Below are 19,517 nucleotides of genomic sequence, written 5' to 3'. Positions count from 1 at the left end.
TGCCACAACTTGCAGTATAGGCATTTTGGAACAAAACCTCAGTCTGAATGAATGCCACTCTTTTGCTTCTATGAGAAACCATCACTCCTTGATTGCCACCAAGTTTCTATGGACCCAAAATGAAGTAAAGGAGCAACATGTTTTCTTTGCTTTAATTAGTGTAGCACTGAAGAAGTGATGGTATAATAAGGGTTGCAGGGAAGAAAGGGTCTGGATCAATATCAATGGACAGGACATGGGAAGAGGATGTGAAGGTATCCATATGTGCAAATATCTGGGAAAACAAGTGAAAAGAACAGGGACTAGTGAGGAAGGAACAATACCTGAAAGGACGCACTGATAGACCTACCCACACAGTAGACAGCCAGTGAGGCTTTCCTTACCTGTATGGATAGGAAGGGCAAGAAGCAGGGGAAAACCAACCAGGGTTTGCTGTGGTCATAGTCTGGACTGAGCACCTGCCTGGCCCTTGCCAACCCACTGTAATCTGAACTTTAATTTTTTAAAGTTAGCTTCAGGAGGAGCCAGCAGCAGCACAGAAGACAAGCAGCTTAGGCTGGTGTGCAGAACTGCCTTTTGAGTATGCAGATGAAGAGATCAATAGCAGGCAGATTGTATGAGTAATTGTTCTCTTCCCAGTTAATGACCCTTGTGAAATAATTAAAAGTGTAAAGATGAAAAGCTCTTTTAATAACACGAGAATGAACACAAGAATGCAATTTGTGTGCAAGTTTAGTTGGAAGCATTTGCACTCGTAGGTTAATTGCAGAAAACCTACCACTAATAAAGCATTGATATTTCAAGGTCATTACTGTATGAAGCATACAGGTAAAGAAAAGTAACCCATCTGCAGTCTCTTTTCTAGATGCTGAAACTGTGCGATGTGCACATAACCCAAGTCTTTCTATTGTAGTAAATTTTAGGAAACTTTTTATGTGACCTAAAGCACGGTTGAACAATCTGTGGCCCAGGGGTTGCCTGTAGCCCTCAGGATACATTTGCAGACCTCCAGCATCCCAAGGGAAAAAAAAATCACTTCCTAAATGGTTGCTTTTCAGTAGCAAGCTTTCTCACCTTCCTCCCCTGTCTCCAAATAAGGGAAGGAAAGGGAGCATTATTTTTACTTTTCAATCTCCCAGCAGCTCCAAAAGTGGTCCTAAATTGTTATTGTTGACATTCATCAACTTTGCAGTCAAATTAAAGTGGCAAGATTTGGAGTGTTTGAAGAATTGGGGGTGGTATAAATGGAATGGATTGCTTATTGGAGTCTCCCTTTCCTATTTTATAAATCCTGAAACAGCCCCCTCCCCAAGTAGGGCCAAATTTTTTTAAGCTTGCTGTTTCAAGTGATATAAGGACTTCAGTGATGTAAGGACTTCCTCTATTAAAGAAGCAAGATGTAGCCCCCAACACAGTGGATATTGCCTCTCACTATGGTAGATCATAATTGTTTAATGACACAGTTGAATCTTCTGACTTCATGTGTTCCATATAGTTTCAAGTACGACGTAGTTCCAGATTATCAGTGAAATTTATCATGTATTTTCCCCTTGGATGAAGAAGTTATTTTTCAAAATAATCAGTGTATGGGGGGGGGGGTATAGACTTAATCTTCTGTCTACTTTACTGAATAAAGCCAATTGTTTCTCCCAATTAATAGATCTTTGACCACAAAAACAGGCATAGCCAAATAAGCTACAAGAAAATACAACCCAGCCTGACTTCTCCTTTGATCTGCCTTATACCAAGTAGGAATCACCTGGGAAACATCTGATCACATCAGCTGAGGAAAAGATAATCAATCTGAACTCCCTTTTTTTTGCAATTTTTTTCAACCCAATGGTGGCATTAGAAAGTGGACATGGTCATACCAAAAAAGTGGGTTGGTTCATGTATAAAGAGAAAAAGAAATCACATAAAAAGTGGAATGCTTTCAAAGTGTTAAGTGTTTAGAACATTTTAAAGATATAATCTGTTGCTTGTTGATGGCATCAGTGTACCAGATACCAGTAGAAAATAGCTCAAGTTGAATTTCATTCACATTCAGAAGGAGGCTCTGGGGACCATGCTAGATCATTGGGCTGATACAAATAGCTCATGGACCATTGGCTGCCCATCCCAGGCTTGTCCTTTTCCATTTAGCCAATGTGCTGATTAGTACTGATGAGCCTCAACTGATCCCATGTTCCAATTTCTGTTTCCCTGGCAATATCCAATTATACTGGCTTGCTGAAGCATATGCCTTCACACATGCCTGGGTCTAATATGTTTTGGCTGAGGAACAGCAACTCATCTCTAACATTTGCCATACAGTAAAGTCTCCATATTGCTACAAGTGTCCTGGTGCATAAATGAATCTGAGGTAGAGTAAAAAAGGCGATGGAAATTGCATCCTTCTTTTTCTGGAAATGATTGCTTCATTACTGAAATGAATGTCTATTGCAAGCTATTCAAACAAGTCAGCTAAAAAGTCTCACAAAAACAAGATCATTGATGAATTGCACACACATGTTTTCTTTAACAGAGTTACATCCTGAACAACTAAAAGAACTAAGAGAGAGAGAGAGAATCAGCTTGAGTCTTGACTAAAAGCTAAATTTGGTTCAGTTAGACAAAATATTGGATTCAGAGTATTTCTGAAAAGGTTAGGTTGCACCTTTTATGTAAAATGGAAAAGAAATTCAACTTAACTAAGGCAAGGAACTTGATTTAGCTGGAAGGTGGTTTTTTCTGCCTTTTACATAATGATCAGAAATCTAGGTGTATTTTGGTTTGCATCCAATCAGAACCTGCCAATGCCAGAGACTTAACTCCTATGGTGAAAGGAAGGGTCCCCAAGGTGGGAAGGTGTTTACTCTCTCCATTGTATATTGCCCATAAAAGGGACAGTAGGAGATGTGAGTTGCTGTTACATTTATTTATTTATAATCCAAGATATTACAAGCAAAAGTAAGAAATGTCCTGCTCTCTTATGTGATTGCCTAATCACAAAGCAAGAGAAAAGCCAAACCCTTTCTTGACACATGTGCTATGCCCATGGTGAGATTTCTTTGTGGAATCTTCCCATCAATCCTAATACAGGTAGTCCTCATTTAGCAACAGCTAAATTTAGTGACCATCTGCAGTTACGACGGTGATGAAAAAGTAATTTTACAACCAATCCTTGCATTTATGACCTTCACAGGTCTGCAAAGCAAAGGAGAGCTGAATTAAGATGGTAAGCACAGTTGCAGTTTCACTTAGAGACAGCTTTTCTTAACAACTGAGTTGTCAGTCCTGATTATGGTCACTAAATGGGGACTACTTGTACTACAAACTCCTTGGATTGAAGGATTGTTATGGGAGCAGTAAGAAAAAGGAGTTCAGTTCTGTCCTATTTCATAGTTTTCTTCTGAAAATTAGCCTTTAGGTTGCTCTAACCTATTATGAAGGAAAAATAATGTTGCTTCTTTTCAATGGTAGTGAATTTAGTTAGAAGAAGCAATCTTCAGAGTCAAAACTGCAAGAACAGAAAGAGATAAAAAGCTCATCATGTCTGGCTGAAATTTTCCACAAATAGTAAGAGGACTATAGTAAATATACAAATTGGCTTTGAAAGGCTGTAAATTGTCTTTCCCTAACCTGGTTCCTTCCAACTGTTTTAGAACAGCAGTCTACAGAATTTTCCATTATTATCAATGAAGAACAAAATATTATGGCAAAGTTGCAACTTTTTTCAGGATAAGGCCCACATTTGAGTGAAGCCAAGGACCAAATTAGAGCTAACAACAACAACAACAACAAAAAATCTCATACAAATTTTATGTACATTTAAATATAATTGAAAATAATACAGTTTAATAAATCTCAGTTAATATACTTAATTATATATTTTTTTCTGTCTTTCCTTCACATTAAACATTTCAAGCCCACAGCAACTTTCTCCAAAGCTTTCTGGTCCACAGCCAAAGTTTGGGAGCGTACCTGAAGCCCTGGGGACATAGGTTGTGCCTCACTGCATTATGGCAATGTTTGCTTCACTTGTCAGTCTCCTCCTTTCATCTTATCTCATGTTTGTCTCACTATTTGCATCTCAGTGAGTGGATTTTTGTAGCAAAGTCCCCCGTCATTCAAGGGCAAGTCCAGCAGCCAGCAGACCTTCCACAACTTTCCATAGGAAGTTAACTGTACCAATCGAAGCAAATATTTGTAGCTCAGGGTTGAACTGTGGAGTCCTCGGTGCTCTTTGAGCCTTGCTGTTTTCTTGCGGACGTTCATTGCCAGACTCAGGCAATCAACCAAGCAGCAAACAACACCCCCAGCAACACAAAAACTCCCAAGGAGAGAAGAACACCCCTACCAACACAAGCAGGGCAAGCCACAGTATATAAACTGAGAGCAAGGCCCACTCTCTCTTTGCACTGAAGATGTTGCCCAGTCTGGCAATGAAACGTCTGTAAGAAAACAACAAGGCTCAGAGAGCACCAAGGACTCCAAAGTTAACTGTATTCTGCAGCATTGTGTTCTGCCCTCTAACAGTCTGAAAATGAGCTTGGGTTCCAGAATATCTTGAGTAAATGGGTTAGCGTGATCTTAAGTTGCTGAGAACCATGATATACAGGCATGACGAAGAAGTTCCCTGTGAAAAATAGAAGCCAGCATGACTACCAAGGCTAGCAACATTTTTCTATTGCTCTTAGATTTATGATGTTCTATCATTTTTTGATTCTGTCTCTGCACAACCACAGAACTTCCTATTAAGTAAATAGAGGATTTTGCTCTTAAAGAAAAATTAGACACAAAAAAGAGCAGAGTCAAATTTTATTGTAAATTTAAATCCCTTTGTCTTAATATAATGAAATATTTCAGTATTTTGAACCACATTATTAGCCAAATGGTTATGGTAACTGTTTCAAGTCCCAAAGAAATATCTAATAAGTACTATATTTACTGTTGAAAAAAAATACTTTCATTATATGTTCTCAAAATCTCAATGTTCTAGATTTATAGGACATTATTGGTCATGCCAATAGTTTCATTAACTATTGCATAAAATGTATCTGTTAATTTTTAAGTTAGCATAATTCCTTGTATGTTTCTCTATTGTTTGTATTCAGCATTTCTTTATTTTTCATACAATTGTTTCTATCAAGTTACAGTGAAGTTTAAAAAAATAGGTTCATACAGACAACAAAGTGGGAAGAGATGCATGGATGCTACATCATCTAGACAATGATTGATAATATCTCAAATGATGTCCCTTGATAGGTTAGAAAATAGAGAGATTTTTGTGGTATGTTCATGTAATGTTATATTAAGTTTATAACAAATACTTTATGGGATCAAGTAGTTAATATCTGATATGCTGGCTTATGTTGCAGCTGCTTATTGTTTTTAAAATTTCTTAAAACAAAATGTAATTATTCATTTTAAAAAGTGGAACCAACATTTAACACCATATGCCCATGTAACTTTTGAATACATTTCACAAATAGGCAAGCTAAGAGTTCTTGCAGTTTAAGGCCAATGGGATGCTCTCTGTGTCCAGATAAAGAGAAGGAAAGATTAGTAAGGCTACTATGTAACATACCAAATATTGAGATGCAGTGAAAGGACACGATGCATCACTTCAGCAAATGCTCTGTTAATTATTAGATGGAGTTGAATGACAATGTGCAACACATACAGCTAGGATCTGGAAAACTAGTGGAAGAATTCAAAATCTCTTTTGAAGCTGAATATTGGGGCATGTTTTCACTCAGAAAGGACAAAGAAATGTTCAAAATATTTTATTTCATTTAAATTTGGAAATGTGAACATCTGATTGCTTGAATTATCACCAGAAAACATTCTCTTTTCACAGCTGACTTCATATTTTGAACCTAGGATTTAAAAACGAGACAGCTCTCTTCTCTCATCTAAGTATACCTGGCTTTTATGCAAAGAATTCCAGTTTATATTCAGCTCCGTAGACTGAAAATAACTGAAGAGGTGGAAATTGCAGTAAAACTGCTCCTGCTACCTGTGATACTTGTGAGTATTCTGTATTTCCTGTTTGGGTTGAATGAGAGAATTACTCAGTCAACAAGACAAATGCTTCATGAAGTTAATTTCTAGATATCTACTGAAGCTGAATGGCAAAAAGGGTGGGCAGTCAAGAAGGGGGTTGGCCTACATTGTTGATCAGATTGCATAAAAGAATGCATTCTAGATTAGGAAATGCAATTTATTTTATCTCAGGAGATTGGAACACAGTGATAACAGATACTGGAGTCATGAGTGGATGTCCATTTTGGAAGAACAAATACCAGTGAGTACATTTCTCTTTTTTGTGAATAATATAGAAATCAAAATAGATATTTGGATAAACAAAAACGAACAAAACGGATATATAAATAACTATAATAATAATTTTAAAAAACTCCAGAAGCAGCTGATTTTTGGAACCGTATTTTTTATTTTATTTTTGCAGTGCTTTTAACTGACCAAAAAAAAAGAAAAAAAAGAATCAGTCTTGTTGTCTAGTTGTCATTAGAATAGAGTAACGAACATAGTTCTCTTCTGTTGACAGTACTTAGCTGTTATCATTTGTTTATTCATAGATTTAATTTTAATAAACTGTCTTTGGAAGATGGGACAGATGATAAATCACAGGAAGGATTAAACAAGGCTAGCAAAGGTGGTCTTATCTATGGAGAATATCTACATGTAAGTATGAGACTGTGGTACTGTTTCAAACATGACTGGTCTGCAACTGAATATTTCTCTAGCTTCTGTAGCAGTTTAGATAATCTTTATGATTGTGAAACACTTGATTATTGAAATGAACCTTCAAAAGACTTTCACATTTTAGCTGCAGCTACTTAATCTGTCTTGGTAAGCACTTGCCCCCCACCTTCAAGTGGTTTACCCAAGTGGTTGGGTGGCTGTGCATCCTACTTTATAAAGGTCAGTTTTCAGTTTGAACACTCCCTCCATTAACTATAGTCTTTGAAGACTCTCCATTCTAAGTCTAGTTTATAAAGAATTAACCATCAATAGCATCTCAACTGCAGAATGTATAGACAAACAGGCTACTGGCATAGTTCTTCTATGTTATGGTGAGATATATTGTATTTAACTTAAGCGGTAATGTATTTCCTTTCTTAAATGATGTGAAAGCTATTTTATCTACTGTAGGTGTATTGTTCACAAAGAATAATCAGGAATAGTCTGTCTTGGTGACATAATGTGAACTAGCAATTTTCTCTTTTCCTGCAGCAAAATATGTTTTGATTATTAGCACATTGGATTCATAGGTAGAAGAATATGTTAGACTCTGCCAGTTCTACTATAGATAACAATCACGTTTTTTTTGAAAACAGTAAGGAGGCAGTGAAGTCTTGATGGGACAGGAGGGAAATACCATGTTACACTTTTATTTTTAAATTATTCATCTCTTTTCCAGCAGCATTTCTCTGCCAGACAAAAATCAATAGGTAAAAAGTTTATCAAAACAAGCTCTACCAGTAGAAATGCAGGTTGAAACAAACATGTTCTTATCCAGATCTGTAATTCCCTGCATTAATTTTATGCTGAGAGTAACTTTTTATTAGCTATTGGGTTTTTTTATCCCTCCCTCTCTCTCCCTAAAAGTTATTCTTTTCCTGCTGCTACTGCGGGTAAAACTACAACTAGAGAAAGAACATTTTTCAGCAGAAAACCAGGCCGGTTTGATACCTACTTGCATTCACGTGGGGGGCCTGCAGTAATTTGGTCATATTGAACGTCAGTGCTGGCTCAAGAGTACATGGTGTCCCTAAGCCACATGGACTAACGGCACCACCTCCCTCCAAAGTGAACAGTTGCATTTTTAGAATGATTCAGAAGAAAGGATGGCATTGGCACCTCCTAGCTTTGGCACCCTACTCACCCTTAACCTAAGGCTGGCTCTCTTAAGCCTATATGTTCAAAGACATTGCAGTGTTGGTTCTACTTTAAGGTTGTTGTTGTTGTTGATTTTAAAATATAAGAGACTGAAAATCAACATTGAAGTGTACATATTTAATAAAGATCTGATACAGAATTAAATGACATTATCTGCAGAACTACTGAAATATCACCTTAGTCTTCTTTCTTTTAAAGCTGGATAAAATATTGAATGCTCAGGAACTTCAAAGTGAAAATAAAGGAAACAAAATCCATGATGAACATCTTTTTATTGTGACCCATCAAGGTAAATCCTTCTGAAAAAACTATGTAGTCTTTCCAGTTCATCTTATTATGCAGTGATTACAAATATATGTTTGTGTTTTAATAACAAATGGTATTAGTCTACATAATATATTAATATGAGTAAAAGCATGTGTGCATTTAATAACATTCTTTTTAATTTCAATAACTACATCCCATCTGAAAAATGCTGATGGGGGAATACTATGAAACAGTCTTCAATTTTGGAACAATTCCTGGATTTCTTAAAACCAAAGTAGGTTGAATATAGACTATATTTCTAACTGATGTCAAAACTAACAGGGCAACTGAATATCTATGCAATACAAAGGAAAATACAGATTTTCTGTGATTTTTTTTAAGCATGTACATACACGTACATGGACACAAATCTGATTTTGTTATGTGTGCAATTATTTGTATTTATGTTCTACACATGTTTCCCTGATTTCATTCAGTTTCCTTCATAACTTTCCCTGGTTTGGTTTACTCTAGTAGATAGGTGTTTCTAGTATTGTTTTGCTAACTTTTTAAAAGTTACGCTATTTTTAGTGCAGTAAAATCCAATATATGTATTCTATGTATTTTTCTTGAAACTACTCTTCTTGCTACATACTGCATCTGTGTATGTGTGTGTATAAGAGTGTGTGTGTTTGTGTATAATTGTATGTGTATGCATATTTTATAAATATTTGCTGTTTTGGACAACATTTTAACTGAGAACATGCACATTAGGAAGCACTGTCCCATAGGCATCTGCAGAGAGGGAGAAGAGGAGAAAGATGATGAAACATGCATTATGATATAATGCTGCCATGTCTGTCCTTTTTACTTTTGTGTTGAGATGTCACATGCAAGTACAGAAGGGGCAGAGCTTTCACTGTGACATCACAAGGTACATTTTGAAATTTTGATGAAAACATTTGCTACTGATGCCCCTGCCTTATCATTAGAAATGCCATTCTGCAATGGAGATGTTATTTGCAGAACACGTAATGTCACTCTAAAAGAACAACACAGTGAGTTTCTTTTACAATCCTAACAGGTAAAAACTCGTACTGGAAAATCTAAGGGTCAAATCCTCCATCAACTGCAAAACCGACAGAATGATCTTTGGCCCAATCATTTCTGTTCAATTAACCTATTTCATAGAGCTATTGGGGAATAAAAGAAGGGCGTGGGGAGAAAATTGTCCACACTCATTTGGAAGAAAGGTGACATAAGGGTAACCAGTTGATCCATTCACTACTAATGCTTATTAATGATATCTGTGAGAGCACCTTAGGCATTAAATTGTCTCCAGAATTTGGAGATTGGAGCATCTGGCCAAAATTATGCAGCCATAAAATGCATCATTTGACTAGTAACAGCAATTATACAAAATTAGTCATTTATATACAAAGTGGCAGCACCTTGAATTATCCGTCTCTTTTCAGCCTTCTCATGCTAAATTGTTCTTTCAATAAGGGTCACAGGGAAAATTCATTAACTTTAAATGACAGATAAATTATTTATAACTAGGGGCAAATTTCTCAGCTATATGCTTCTCATAGTGACAAACGTTTTCATATTATAATTTGTTGATACAGAAATCTCTATATAGGGGACTGCAGTTCAAATTATGAGAGGTGATTACAGGATGTAAGGCTGCTGGAGAGCTGATGATTGCAAGTTTAGTTACTGTTTAAATATTCAGATATGATTATCACGTTGTTTTCTCTGAACAGATTCATGGCATGCTTGGTGTGCTCTTTATTATTACTGTGAAAGTGCAATCTGTGACCATTTTCTGCACTGCATGATTACAACTAGCATCCTCTATTGTTTTGACATTGTAAATTCTTCAGATGTACATCTAGATGCAGTTTCAGGGACAAATGGGATAGTGTTTCTTTATAACACCATACTTTACCTATGGGGTTTGTATGCACATTGTTTTTATGTATTTAAACTTTTTCAAATAAGATGTTTGATTATTTGGCTTAAAGAATGAGATTAAGAGTTCTGGGAATTGATGTGATTCTAGTCTGAACCTCTGTATTCAGAGTGGTGAATGTATGAATAATACCAGGGTGGACATCTGAAATCTTTTATTGTCTATACTGAAACTGTCCTCTTAAACCATCAAATCTCAGCCAAAGTATTGAATTGAGCAGGAAAAGCAATTGAAAAAAAAATCCAGGTCAGAAGAACTAGTAGCTACACTGTATATCTACTTTCAGGGAATTTTAAGCACCTTTTGTGTATTAAAAATATTATAAATACAGAGATGAGGAATCTCTGTTCATTCATCTTTATTTATTGCTTGAGAAGTGAAACTAACATTCCTTCCAATTTTAGCTTATGAATTATGGTTCAAGCAGATCCTGTGGGAATTGGATTCTGTTCGACTGCTATTTCAGAATGGTCATGTAAGTAGAATAGAACTGTCTTATATAAATTCTTCTTTGGATTCTGATTCTCATTAAATAAAAATGGGATATTTGAAATTCAACTTGTGAGATCTGAATATTCTGAACATCTGAACACCAAGTTTTGAAAGAAGGATGGGTGCCAGTTAGACAATCCTAAATCTCATATGACTTAAGAGCACAGTTAAAATACTTTGGGCTACACTCCTATCATACTTACCAGGAAGAAAATTCCATTACCTGGAAGGAAATTCCATTGTACTCACTGATACTTCCAAAGACAGGAGGATATGACCATACCAGGCAACAGGAGATGGAAATATGGAAGTATTGAACCTGTGCTTCGAGGCTGTTAGGGATTTACTGGATGGCAGATGGGGCAAAACAAGCTCAGATTAAACCCCAGCAACGTAAATGTAACATAAATTGTAAATGTTATCAAATGACTTTTCTAATTCAAGCAGCCTACTGTGGGTTGTGGTTTTGTTGCTGTGGTTTGCCTTATCAACCAAGTCATAATTATTTCTTTTTTATATACATACAAACTAAGATGAGAGATGAAAGGAACATGCTGAAGGTGGTTACTCGAATGCAGAGAATTTCAATAATCCTTAAATTGCTTGTGGAACAGTTTTCCATCCTAGAAACAATGACAGCTCTGGACTTTTTTGACTTCAGGTACAAAAACTTCAGGCCTTTGATTCATTCACAGTATGTGTGACAGTTACTGTATTCCTAATGGTCCTTGAGGTCTTAAGGTGAATGTACAGGCTACAAAATACTGAGTATATTTCTATCAGAATCAATAGTAATGATACCAGTAATGTATGTGGCACTTCACAGAATCAAGGAAAAGAGGTCTATATCCTGACAGGATTAAAAATCTAGAATATAATAAAGAAAAAATCATAAAGAAGAGAATGATGAAGGCAGGGGAAAACAGGAAAGAATGTAGGCATATTCAAATCACATATATAGGCTTAATTGCAGGTTTAACTGTGGCAAGACTGTGGTAGACAACATAGTTGCAACATTCCTGGATGGCATCTAAGGATCCCTCAAAATAAATATATATTAATGTATTTTTAAAATGGCCAAATCTCACAAGATCACCAACTCACATGTGATTTTAATGCTCCTGAATGGAATTACTGAAATTTCACAAATTTGCTGCTCAGCCATTTTTTTTTAAAAATGGGGTTTTTTGGGAGGGGCTGAAGGCATTTTTCCTATTATACAATGCTGTTCAAAACCTGAAGTGGTCAACCTCTGTAGAACATCCTGCTAGCTAGGAATTATGCTAAAAACTTGTGAATGAGCTAATTTTTCTCAAATCTCTGAAGAAAAATATGAACACAGGAAGAGTACTTCCACCCTCATTCAGGTGTTTTGGATGGTATTCTGGATGTATTAAAACAAATATTAAGTAGTGAGTTCCAACTTAATCCCAGTTTGTAGAAACACATAACTGTGCAGATATATTTGAAAATAAGCCTTACTTAGTGTGTGAGTCACTTCTGATTAAGCATACAAAATGTAAAGGGACTGGGGGGCCACTAGAATTCACCTTATTAAAACCAATGTGACAAGTTAGCCAGGATCAACAGAAGTCTGATTTATTTCCAAGGATAAGATTCTATGATGAAAATTTGGATCCAGGCCAGGGTACCTGCTTGAGCAAAGACTGATTATTCAATAACTTCACCATTAGTTGATGCAATAGATTAACACAAGGAAACCAAATATGCTATTTTATGCAGAATAATAAGATAGTGCTCTTTCTCCTATCCTTAAAGAGATTATCTGAGTCCAGCTTCAGGATTTCAGAGCTTACAGTTCCGATTATTGGAAAATAAGATTGGCGTCCCTCAGAGTTTGAGAGTTCCATATAACAGAAGACACTACCGGGATAACTTCAAGGGGAAGGAATATGAACTATTGCTTAAATCAGAACAAGAGTCAACACTACTGCAGCTAGTGGAAGTATGATTCTTTTTTTTTTTTTTTCATTTTCTACTTGGCCAGCCATGAAGAGTTGTGATCACAAAGGAGCTCCTGCCAGTCTTGGGTTATGATTTGGTCACAACTTTTTCTTTAAAACCCCCCAGCAAAGTTGACTTTTGCCACACTGGACTAGGAGTTCAATGACATTTGCCAAGCAGAAATTGACCATCTCCAATTTACAGGGTTGGGCAAATATTGATAAAATATGAGGAATTAAAAACTGGGTGTGTGTTCTTGGGGGGCGGGTGAAGGGAGGAAGGCTGCTATTCCTAGTACTCTGTCTTGTCCAAGGAGCTGCCTGTCTGTGCTATGCTTTGCTATTGGTTAGTCACTAAGCACAAGCCTGCTATTCATACTTTGCAACCAGTGCTATCAGTTGATCTTTACTTCATTTTGTTTTATAAGGCATGGTTGGAAAGAACACCAGGACTTGAACCAGAAGGATTTAATTTCTGGAGAAAATTTGAAGTAAATGTACTTAAAGGACTAGAACAAGAATCTGCAATGATACAGGTACATATTCTAATTTATTGTGTTGCCCTCGGATACATGAATAAAGCCAGCTTTCCAGTGGTGGCCACCATTCGCAGCAGAACTTCCTGATTGCAGCTCTATGAGAGAGTACATATAAATAAGTTGTTCCACCACGTATGTGTGAGTTTGTATATGGATCAGTTTAAGCTTGCTGACATAGCTGTCTTTATTTATGCATGTGAGTATGGCAAATGGGCATTCATGGGCTCTGCTTGCTTTTGTTGAAATACTGAAAGCAGAATTGTGCTACAAGCTTTGGCCTTTTGGATGTGCGTGCAGTGTTGCGACACGTAATACAAAAGGGAGAGGTCTTACATTATGATTGCACAATGCTGCTTTTGTCATGTTGCCTTCCTTCACCATCCGACAGAAGCTACTGGTGGGGGAGGAGAATATTTACAGTATCTTGTGGCAACATTGCACTAATGTCTTCTCAAATAGTTCAGTTCCCAAAAGTTGGCACGCTGTAGATGAGAAGCAAGACTTATTTTAACATGTTCAGCCACTGAACCAAATAATCTGACAAAATCTAAAAGTTTCATTCATACATTTTTTAAACAGATCTAATACTCAAAGTAAATTAATTCAGGAATGGTTGTGTGGTTACAGGAAAACTGACTTTTTAAGGGAATATATTATTAATAAATGTGATCATCTTCATGTTATATGATAGACTCCTTGTTATTCATTTTTGTGCCCAAATTCATTGTAGGATTACAGCTGTGCAGAGAGTCAATAACTGCTATCCATGTTTAGGATATAGCATGTTTCCCCTAACTAGTGCCTTCCAGATGTGTTGAAAACTGCAGTCTTGACAAAACTAGAGCGTGCCGTGTTAGAGTAAGCTTGTTAACTATCAATTGATCCATCAGCATAGGCAGCCAAGTCCGCAATAGTTTCCATCTCATGCAGACGTCTTTGTGTTTTTTCATCACAAAAACATGGGACTTAGTATTATTGTGAATTAAACAGAGTTTTTGTGAAATAAAACCTCTGGATATATGAAAGACAATTGGAAAAATATTCCCTATAAATATAAGCATAAATAAATAAAAAGCAAAAGGGATTTAAAAGAAAAATTGTCTTTGAAAGGCTAAAGAAGACTCGGAGGAAAAAGAAGAGCAACTGGCAGAGCTTCAGAAACAAAAAGAAGTACTCATGTCATTGTTTGATGAAAAACTCCATGAACATCTTCATGGTAAAGGTAAGCATATATATTAGTATGTGCAGAAGTGAATTTTCAGTTCCTGAAACTATCTGCATTAGAATTTGTATATTATTTTACACTTTTTAATTTTTGCAGGTGACAGAAGATTGTCCTATAAAGCAATGAAAGGAGCTTTAATGATCTACTTCTACAGGTACACAAAAGTTGTATTTGTCTCTGTAAATGACTTTGCTAGTATTAATGTTGTTTCATTGGAGAGTGTTTCATTTTTGTTTTAACATCCTCAACAGACATGGTTAGTATTTTTGAGAATGACATGTACTGAATACAGGTAGTCCTCGCTTACCAACCACTCGCTCAGCAACTGGTTGAAGTTATGACAGTGCTGAAAATATAACTTTACAGCCCAATTATGACCATTTACAACCTTCCCAGCATGCCTCAGTCACGTGATCTTCATTACAGTCAGTATGCCTGACCTGTGGTTTTTAACCACCCACCTTGCAGAGCAGAGAGATTGGAAAGGAAGGGATTGCAAGAGCTCTTTGCTGTTCTACACATCAGAAGCAACGTGATCAAGCCGGCAGCCTGGAGCTGGGAGCTGCAGGCAGGCTACCCAGTTTATGGTACTCTTCTGAAATCTCTTTCTCTTCAATGTCTCTGCTCTGCGGGGTTAGGGTGGGAGAAAAAAACCAAGCAATTTCTGTAGGCAATCTCTCCTTTGCCTGACACCTGGAGTCCACCTTCTCTAAAGTTATTAGTCAAGCTGTTTGCAAACTGATCTCCCCACCCCCATGTAGAGTATAAGAAAGCAAATGGGGGAAAGCTGCCCCAAGTATTTGCTATGATAGGGCCACTTTCATTTATCTAGTTTCTGTTTATGCTTATTTCAGAAGAATAGAAATAGAAGTGACATAGTACTCTGAGAAGAAAAATTAGAGTCTATTTACCATTTTCTGCTGGTTATTTTTAGCTATTTTAGCAGGTCTCAACTTGCTTTAGCACACATATTTATCCCCTTGGATTTTCTTTTTTTGCTTTAACACAAACTGATAAATGGGAATTCAATCAATCTTCTTTTTTTCTTTAAGAGAGGAACCTCGCTTCCAGGTTCCTTTTCAGCTTCTCACTTCTCTTATGGATATCGATGTGCTAATGACTAAATGGAGATGTAAGTTCTCTTTGAGCATTCCTTTGATGCACATAACGTTACTTTCATATCACATTGCTACTATAGCCACCACGAAAGATGCTTTTAAGGTTGACACTCTAAGGTTTTGTAACAGATTAAATATTTATTCCACCCTGGAGTGCCCTAGATTGGGAAAAACTACAGGAAATGAATAAAACTGGCTTATTGCTATAGGCATAATGGTTTAAGTGACGGACCCATAAATTTGAAAGTATTCAGGTATAGCCTCCACCATGAAACTATTCACATGTAGCAAATCATTTTATTTCAACTTTACTTCTACTCATGTGGAATGGGGAATACATAACCCCTTGTTTTTTTTTTAATATAGCAAAGTACTATATGTGATAATATATTGTGTAATAAATATACTCCAAGGTTGTGATCTTATGCATACTTTCTTACAATTAAGTTCTATTAAATCCTGTAGAACATACTTTTAAGAAGACTTTTATAGTTATCCACTTTGAAATAGATGTGTATCTATTTGTTTATAAAGGAAGTAGAACATACTAATATACATAAATGTTAAGTCTGTGGAACTGATCAAACAATGCTCATTTATGACAGTTGTACTTTTTATGTATTAAAATTGAATATGCACTAAAAGAGTTTCTGTATGCTTAGACAACCATGTGTGTATGGTGCATAGAATGATTGGCAGCAAGGCTGGGACTGGAGGTTCATCAGGGTACCAGTATCTACGCTCAACAGTGAGGTAAGTCTAGGAAGCCAACTTCAGGTTTTGTCATCATTTATAAATGACAAGGCACACATCATGTTCATATCATAAACGGATGAAAACATGGAACAAAAATTATTTGGCATCAGCATACTGTCTTCTGAGAGTGAGCAATATTTCCAGAGCAGATTTCTTGTTTTTAAGTTTCTAGAGGAAGTTCATACTGATCTTTTGGTAGCAAACCCCCACAATATGGTAAAGTCTAAACTTTTGCCCACATAATCATGTCTTCCCCTTGTGAATTTTATTTCCCTCTAACCTGTCTGATTTCTGTTCTTCCCATCCCAGCCCATGAATATATATGTGAGCATGCACATGTGTATATACATACAGACATATTCATTCCTCAAATACATTCTTCATGCATCTGATCAGGAAGCATACATACAGAGTAAATAGGAAGAAAAAAAGGGCACTTGTTTACTTTCTCTTGAATACTAGTAAAATCGACTAAAAGCATTATCAGGATTAATGAAGGGATTCATAATTAATGCAGCAAATGTATTACCATAACTTATTTTGAGAACCACTAATTTAAGCTGGACTAGGTTTCTGTTGAGAGTGGTCCAAATTACCTTCATGCCCTTAACAGTTAATCACATCAATAGCTTATTTCATGCATCTCTTTGAGCTAATAAATTAAGTCATTGCTGATTTAAAATGTGGGCGACATCTGTTTGAACGTAGGTGGGAATTCAGGCAGTGGAATGGAGTTGGGGTTGATAGCTGATGGAAAACTGGCTCCCCCCCCCCCTTAATTTGGTTATATTCTGAGCCCCAAGCATCATGGCCATGGATTATGGATGTTACAGTCTAACAACATTTGGAAGCCCAAGTTTGGTTACAGAGAGCTTGCTCTAAGAACTGCATGTTAATGGAAGCAAATTCTGATGGTTGTACTTTGGTTCTATTGATGCAATTTTAGAAATTTTGTTAAATAACATTAAAATGAATGAAGCCTTCCTAAGTGGGAAATATCTGAGAAATTGTGTATAATGTTACATTTTCATAGCCTGCTAGTAGGCTTTCAGTTTGCTAAATAACTTTTTTCTTTAAAGTTTCTTTAAAGAAGCATAACAAATGAATTACCTCAAGAAAACTCTGGAAAGTTCAGTCTAATCCAGCAAGTTGATTCTTATGTCTTTATGATATGTGTTATATCCCAAATAACACTTTCAATTGTAAGAGTTGTCTGCCGTTACAAACAACCTCTTCTCCATTGCCCCTACTGCTCTATTGACAGTATCAAGCATTAGGTGAAAGGCTTTCCCCACCTGTGCATACCTAAGTGTATAGTTTCGCTTTTAAAGATAGGACGATAAGGAGTCCTGGGATCACTACAAAGCTCATCACATTCTAGCTGCTTCTCTCCTGCTGAAGTGACCATTACCAATGCTTAAAACTAGATACTAGTACATCACAACACTGAAAAGCCTTGGAACAAGTCTAGTGTTACAGCTTGAGCCTGCCAGAAACTATAGAATACTGTGGAATACTATTTCTCTTAATATATTTCATTTTCTTTTTCAGCGACAGATATAAAGTATTTGTGGATTTGTTCAATCTTTCAACTTACTTGGTGCCAAGAAACTGGATCCCAAAGCTGAATCCAACACTTCATAAATTCCTTTATACAGCAGAATATTGTGACAGCTCTTACTTCAGCAGTGACGATTCAGATTAAACACTCTCTTTGGACAATCCTTATAACCCATGTTTTCCATATATTGAGCTCCACCTCTGATAATGGTTATGGTGGCAGAAACGTCTGGAAGTTGTGGTATCAACACACCTAGTGGCACTAGATTGGAAAAATTTATAATACCACGTAGATTAAATAATTTATATATGTTTATGTATACATGTTTATGTATATTTATGCACATTATACCATAGGTTTTAATATATACAGTAACTATTTCAGTTAAGTCATTAGAAATATATTTTATTTCTGTCATCTTTATATTTTAGACAACCAGCTCTAAATATTTTAAGTTTTAGTATTATGTTTGATCTGATTTATTAGGCTAGCCCAATGATATTTCTGATTGCTGCATTAGGTTTTTAATAAAGGTATGATTTTATGTTTATTACATTTTTTAATTATGTCTTCAAATTTCCTTGGAAAAGCTTGCCCCTGAAAAAAGTACAAAAATAATGGGCTAGAAAAAGGAAGAAAATTGCATTATATATTAAAAACTGAAGAAATCAGAGATTTGTGCAGGATTGGCAACAATATGTCAGAGTAGAATTGAAGGAAAATGCTATGGCATGTTGTAAAATGCTACGTTCTGAATGAATGAAAAGTTTTTTGAAGGAACTTTCTTCCCATTTTGTTATATAGAAGTGAGAGTTAACTATATCAGCAGAAGCAGAACATCTGAATGGAAATGAGATACTTAAGAATTGTATGGAATAGGTCAAGAATGATAGGTCAAAAGAGATATATCAGAATGAATGGGTGCTAAGTGAATGTGGACTGAATACAAAAGTATGTGATCAGTAAAAAAACAGTTGAGATAGTTCGATCACATAGAGAGAATGAATTAAGACTGAATTGCAAAACAAATGAAGGGAGAATGACTGGGTCAAAAAAAAGTTTGAAGATGGAGGAAGTTGGGTGTAGTTGATGAGATCCTCAAAAATAGAGAAGTTTAAAGAACAAAAAGCAATAGATGGAGGAGCGTATGGCTATAAGCAAAGCAAAGCAATTACAAGCTAGAAAGGTATAGTGAAAAGTTTTATGTAAATTAGAGTTAGTTTTGCATCGCTTTCATTTCTTGTGCTTTTAATTTCTTTGAAATACAGTTTCTTACTTTTCTACATTATTTCAAAAAGAAATAAATAGGTAAGAACATATGGAGGGATGCGGTGGCGCTGCGGGTTAAACCGCTGAGCTGCTGAGCTTGCCGATCGGAAGGTCGGCAGTTCGAATCCGCGTGACGGGGTGAGCTCCTGTTGCTAGTCCCAGCTCCTGCCAACCTAGCAGTTCGAAAACATGCAAATGTGAGTAGATTAATAGGCACCGCTTCGGTGGGCAGGTAACGGCGTTCCGTGTAGTCATGCCGGCCACACGACCACAGAAGTGTCTACGGACAAACTCCGGCTCTTCGGCTTTGAAACGGAGATGAGCACCACCCCCTAGAGTCGGACACGACTGGACTTAATGTCAAGGGAAACCTTTACCTTTACCTAAGAATATATGTAGCATGTTATAGAGGCCCTATCAAACTTTACTGGATGATGGAATCGACTTGCTTTGCTTTAGGAAGAGTC

General features: G+C 36.4%; 1 protein-coding gene across 5 annotated transcripts; it reads left to right on the top strand.

Moving 5' to 3' along the window:
* Positions 1-5,593: 5,593 nt before the first annotated feature.
* TDO2 (tryptophan 2,3-dioxygenase) lies at positions 5,594-18,331 on the top strand. 5 transcript variants are annotated; one of them, XM_063310793.1, is made up of 13 exons: positions 5,594-6,012; positions 6,220-6,289; positions 6,582-6,687; positions 8,104-8,194; positions 10,531-10,601; positions 11,152-11,279; positions 12,398-12,584; positions 13,011-13,118; positions 14,232-14,343; positions 14,443-14,500; positions 15,399-15,478; positions 16,127-16,217; positions 17,772-18,331. In XM_063310793.1, the coding sequence occupies exons 2-13, from the start codon at positions 6,255-6,257 to the stop codon at positions 17,923-17,925; spliced, it is 1,221 nt and encodes a 406-aa protein (XP_063166863.1). In that variant the 5' UTR covers positions 5,594-6,012; positions 6,220-6,254; the 3' UTR covers positions 17,926-18,331. The 5 variants fall into 5 exon arrangements, with proteins under 5 accessions (XP_063166863.1, XP_063166867.1, XP_063166864.1 ...); XM_063310797.1 differs by lacking the exons at positions 5,594-6,012; positions 6,220-6,289; positions 6,582-6,687 and having other exon boundaries at positions 8,104-8,446; positions 10,531-11,279; XM_063310794.1 differs by lacking the exons at positions 5,594-6,012; positions 6,220-6,289; positions 6,582-6,687 and having other exon boundaries at positions 8,104-8,446; positions 8,926-11,279.
* Positions 18,332-19,517: the final 1,186 nt, after the last annotated feature.

This window comes from Candoia aspera, chromosome 8 (genome assembly GCF_035149785.1).
Source record: "Candoia aspera isolate rCanAsp1 chromosome 8, rCanAsp1.hap2, whole genome shotgun sequence".
Taxonomy (NCBI): Eukaryota; Metazoa; Chordata; class Lepidosauria; order Squamata; family Boidae; genus Candoia; species Candoia aspera.
Note: the sequence above shows the minus strand (reverse complement) of the source record. Positions and strands in the feature narration are given on the sequence as shown.